This window comes from Colobus angolensis, unplaced genomic scaffold, assembly GCF_000951035.1.
Source record: "Colobus angolensis palliatus isolate OR3802 unplaced genomic scaffold, Cang.pa_1.0 Scaffold430, whole genome shotgun sequence".
NCBI lineage: Eukaryota > Metazoa > Chordata > Mammalia > Primates > Cercopithecidae > Colobus > Colobus angolensis.
Genome location: NW_012117711.1, coordinates 1,522,142 through 1,527,439, shown reverse-complemented (window position 1 = coordinate 1,527,439; position 5,298 = coordinate 1,522,142). Strand labels below are relative to the sequence as shown.

The window sequence follows — 5,298 nt, the reverse complement described above, 5'->3', positions numbered from 1 at the left end:
GGCACATAACATGTATTGTCAGCTAGTATTATCACTACCATCACCTGTTCTTATCTTTCTTCATTTTGTCATTCTTGCTTCTGTTGGATTGGTTGTGTAGTTTATTGCCCCCACTGCCACAAGAAACAGCAGCAACAGTGATCTATGTTGAAATAGTCACCTAATCCTTCTTCACTTTTTGTGCTTTGTATTTAAACTACAAATATGACAGAGACCTATGAAAGGAGGACTAAACCTCTTCTCCATCACGTAAAAATTATATTCCTGCAATCTCCAACCCTCCAGCAACCAGCCAACAAAAACCGCATAAAGCAAAGGAGAAATTTTAGAAGTTGTAGACTTCAAGTAAAATTGCTACCATTCTTTAATAAACAGGGGTAAAATTTTCAGAAAGTAATGGAGGTTGTAAAAGATGATGAACAAAGACTTTGCTACTATAATAAATTTCATAGTCTCTACTCATTAATTTCTATTAGAATGCCAATATTAGAAAAAAAGGAAGAGAAAATTCTGTAAATAATTATTATATTCTTCTCTTAAAGTAAGCCACTGACTTCAAAATTATCTAACACATTTGTGGAAACTTCATTTTTTTATTTGAGATTTATTTGAATGAGCTGTTATGATTGGAGACAGTGAGAATTTCAGATTAATGTTTTGCAGACAAAAAAAAAAAAAAAACCTCTCTGGAAAGCTGGCAAGTGTTCATAAGTCAGCCCTAGAATTATGTAGGTTGAAGGCTCCCAGTGGACAGACCAAACATATAAGAAGGAAACCAGAGATCTGGTGCTATTACGTCCCAGCGTCTGAGAGAACGAGTAAGCACAGAATTCAAAGCATTCTGCAGCCTTAATTTTTAAGGTAAGTATGAACAATTTACATATAATTTACTTGGAAAGTAGAACATACATTAAATGAAAGTATTTTTTATGGATGAATTTGTTTTTCCTGTATTTTAACACTGTATTTTGCAAAACTCCTGAATTATTTAGCTGCTGTTTCTCTTACAGGAGCGTGTTTAGGCACTAAGCAAGCTGATTTATGATTACTGCTTTAAACTTCAACAACCAGTAAGTCTTCAAGTGGAATTTATTATTGATTCTTTTATGTTAATTTGTTAGGTCAAAAGAAAAAGCTTTAGTCCAAAATAAAAGTTTTGCTCTTTATTAGGAGGTTCTTTGGAGATTACACTTTTAATTGGGTAGTTTATTTGCATGTATTTGGAAACTATCTAAAGTAAATAGTGTTTCCTTAGTATGCTTACCTTTAGCTCATGTGTGTTTTTTTGCTTTTAAAATAATGTTTCTAGTGAAAAAAATCACAAAAACCTGAGCACTGCAATATTTGAGAGCCACGGCTATTCAGTTTTGTTAAACTGAAAAGAGAGCAAAAGAAAAATGATAAGACTATATCATGATCAATCACTGATGTTCGATTCTCATTTCATTCAGCAATATAAACTACTTCTACCTGAACCTAAAATAGGTTTGACCGTTTTTTTCTTTATCTGCTTTAATTGAAAATGGATTGTTTATATATGAAAGAGACCAAAATTAGATATCTATGTCTAAAATTAATATTCTCTATTAAAAGGAGAAGACTTAGAAATATATTTCATAACTTTTTTATTATTATGAAAACAATAGAAAAGTAAAACTAAAGGAATTATTTTTAATTATTAAAGAAAAACCATGATTCCTCATCACAATATGTTCCTTTGGCATATTCTCTTTTAGTTTTTTATATACTTAGGTTTTCCATTGCTTATGTTACTTATGTTTTCCATAGCTGTAGTGATTTGTATGTAATTAGTTACTTAAATAGAGCATTTCTCTATGCAATAGCAGGCAGCAGTGTGGTTTCTAGAAAGTATACAAACAGAGATATATGCTCAAGTGTTTTTTGAAAGATTAACTTTTCTTACCTCTAGGTTTCCTATTTGTTTCACATATTTCCTTCCCTGACTAATCTTTTGAAATATTAATTTTCTTTAAACCTTTCAAAAACATCATAGAAAAGATGGGCAAAAGGTAGTTTTATTCAGAACTTTCAGTCTCTGAAATGATTTACTTTTTTCTACTATTAAGAAAAGTATTTCTCCTTTTTCAAGAGGTAAAATCCATTCTTATTTTACAAGGCATGGCTCTGTTTCATAATGTTTTCTATAATCACTCACTTCTATTTTGCTTTTGACAAACTTTCAAAATGCTAAGGATTCAAGGATGTCCTCAGCTCTGTATGTATTCTAAGAGTTCTATTTTTTTTCCTCCACAGAAGGCATAAGAACTAGGAGCTGCTGACATTTCAATATGAAGGGCAACTCCACCCTTGTCACTACTAGCAAAAGCATTACCAGCAGTCTTCACTTCGGGCTTGTGAACATCTCTGGCAACAATGAGTCTACCTTGAATTGTTCACAGAAACCATCAGATAAGCATTTAGATGCAATTCCTATTCTCTACTACATTATATTTGTAATTGGATTTCTGGTCAATATTGTTGTGGTTACACTGTTTTGTTGTCAAAAGGGTCCTAAAAAGGTTTCTAGCATTTACATCTTCAACCTTGCTGTGGCTGACTTACTCCTTTTGGCTACTCTTCCTCTCTGGGCAACCTATTATTCTTATAGATATGACTGGCTCTTCGGACCTGTGATGTGCAAAGTTTTTGGTTCTTTTCTTACTCTGAACATGTTTGCAAGCATTTTTTTTATCACCTGTATGAGTGTTGATAGGTACCAATCCGTTATCTACCCCTTTCTGTCTCAAAGAAGAAATCCCTGGCAGGCATCTTATATAGTTCCCCTTGTTTGGTGCATGGCCTGTTTGTCCTCATTGCCAACATTTTATTTTCGAGATGTCAGAACTATTGAATACTTAGGAGTGAATGCTTGCATTATGGCTTTCCCACCTGAGAAATATGCCCAATGGTCAGCTGGGATTGCCTTAATGAAAAATATCCTTGGTTTTATTATCCCTTTAATATTCATAGCAACATGCTATTTTGGAATTAGAAAACACTTACTGAAGACGAATAGCTATGGGAAGAACAGGATAACCCGTGACCAAGTCCTGAAGATGGCAGCTGCTGTTGTTCTGGCCTTCATCATTTGCTGGCTTCCCTTCCATGTTCTGACCTTCCTGGATGCTCTGGCCTGGATGGGTGTCATTAATAGCTGTGAAGTTATAGCAGTCATTGACCTGGCACTTCCTTTTGCCATCCTCCTGGGATTCACCAACAGCTGCGTTAATCCATTTCTCTATTGTTTTGTTGGAAACCGGTTCCAACAGAAGCTCCGCAGTGTGTTTAGGGTTCCAATTACTTGGCTCCAAGGGAAAAGAGAGAGTATGTCTTGCTGGAAAAGCAGTTCTCTTAGAGAAATGGAGACCTTTGTGTCTTAAACCTGAGAGCAAAATGCATGTAATCAACATGGCTACTTGCTTTGAGGCCCACCAGAATTATTTTAAGTGGTTTTAATAAAACAATACATTTTCCCCTAATCTAATCTTTTTTGAATCTTCTGAAACCAAATGTAACTATGTTTTATCGTCCAGTGACTTTCAGGAGTTGCCCATTGTTTTTCTGATATGTTTGTGCAAGATTGTCATTGGTGAGACATATTTACAACCTAGAAATAACTGGTGATATATCTCAAATTGTAATTAATAATAGATTGTGAATAATGACTTGGGGTTTCAGATTTCTCTTTGAAACATGCTTGTGTTTCTTAGTGGGGTTTCATATCCATTTTTATCAGGATTTTCTCTTGAACCAGGACCAGTCTTTCAACTCATTGCATCATTTACAAGACAACATTGTAAGAGAGATGAGCACTTCTAAGTTGAGTATATTATAATAGATTAATACTGGATTATTCAGGCTTTAGGCATATACTTCTTTAAAAAAGCTATAAATTATATTCCTCTTGCATTTCACTTGAGTGGAGGTTTATAGCTAATCTATAACTACATATTGAGTAGGGCTAGGAATATAGATTAAATCATACTCCTATGTTTTAGCTTATTTTTACAGTTATAGAAAGTAAAATGTACTGTAACATAGAATTGCAATCAATTATATTTGTGTGTTCACTAAACTCTGAATAAGCACTTTTTAAAAAAAACATCTTTCTATTCATTTTAATGATGGTTTAAAGGTTGCTATTTTCTCTGATACTTTTTTGAAATCAATAAACACTGTGTATTGTTATAAAATGTAAAGGTCACTTTTTACATCCTTGACTTTTTAGATGTGGTGCTTTGATATACAGGACACTGATTTGATTTTTATTATTAATGCTTTTGTTCTGGGTTGTTTCCTAAAATATCTGGGTGGCTTAAAAAAAAAAAAAAACTCTTTAACTTGTAACAAACCCTTAACTGTCATACGAAATGGTATCCAGAATGGAATTTTGCTACATGGGGTCTGGGTGGGGGGCAAAGAGACCCAGTCAATTACATGTTTGGTACCAAGAAAGGAACCTGTCAGGGCAGTGCAATGTGACTTTGAAAATATACACCATGCGGGTAATTTTACCCTATATCTATAAACACTGTTTCAGAATCTGTATGATTCTGTAGAGTTATTTTAAACCAATTGCAGGTCTAGATATCTCCTTCTCAACACTATTAAAGCTCCTAAATTAGAGGAGTGCCTAAAACTGAGTTACCTAAAGTTTACCTACATTAAAGTATGAATATTAATTTTAGAAATTTGAGACTTCATTCTGTACCAGCCCTGTATAATAACAGGTTATCTAGGACCTTCCTCTGAGGTAGGTCTAAATACTGATCTCTGAGGTGGAACTGATGTTTTGGGGGCTCAGCATCTCTGCCAGGTTCCAGGATTATAGACAGAAGAATCCTGTCATACCACTTTCTGAAAAAGTCCTAATTTCATGTAATCAATCCTTTTATTTTCAGTAAAAACAAATAGCTAAATGTATAACCAACTATGATGTCATGTTTTAAATAATTTTGTAAAACATCTCATATAAATAAAATTTTTAATTGGAAGAAATCCGTGCTTTTTAAAAATTTTTTAAACTACTTCTAAGTATATATTCTTACCTTCACTTGTATTTGTATCCTCCATTTTATCTCCACTGATACTACTTAGTTTCAGCTCTGATTATTACTCACTTGGCTTCTTGCCATACTGTTCAAGTCTTCCTCTCTTGAGTGTTCTGCCATAATTTCCCATTAAGTATGAAAGCAAAATCCAACTTTCCTTGAGTCTGGAAGACCTTGTGAGATGTCACTCTTCCTAGTCTTTCTGGACTTTTTCTGTCTGTCACCC

The 5,298-nt window shown here is 33.8% G+C and overlaps 1 protein-coding gene across 2 annotated transcripts; it reads left to right on the top strand.

Moving 5' to 3' along the window:
- Positions 1–749: 749 nt before the first annotated feature.
- Positions 750–5,019, top strand: AGTR2 (angiotensin II receptor, type 2). 2 transcript variants are annotated; one of them, XM_011957022.1, is made up of 3 exons: positions 750–861; positions 1,011–1,070; positions 2,275–5,019. In XM_011957022.1, the coding sequence occupies exon 3, from the start codon at positions 2,310–2,312 to the stop codon at positions 3,399–3,401; it is 1,092 nt and encodes a 363-aa protein (XP_011812412.1). In that variant the 5' UTR covers positions 750–861; positions 1,011–1,070; positions 2,275–2,309; the 3' UTR covers positions 3,402–5,019. The 2 variants fall into 2 exon arrangements, with proteins under 2 accessions (XP_011812412.1, XP_011812413.1); XM_011957023.1 differs by lacking the exon at positions 1,011–1,070 and having other exon boundaries at positions 792–861; positions 2,275–3,514.
- The last annotated feature ends 279 nt before the right edge of the window (positions 5,020–5,298 follow it).

Excerpts from the sequence above, each read along its gene's own strand:
- AGTR2 (XM_011957022.1), top strand. The coding sequence starts at position 2,310 with ATGAAGGGCAACTCCACCCTTGTCACTACTAGCAAAAGCATTACCAGC.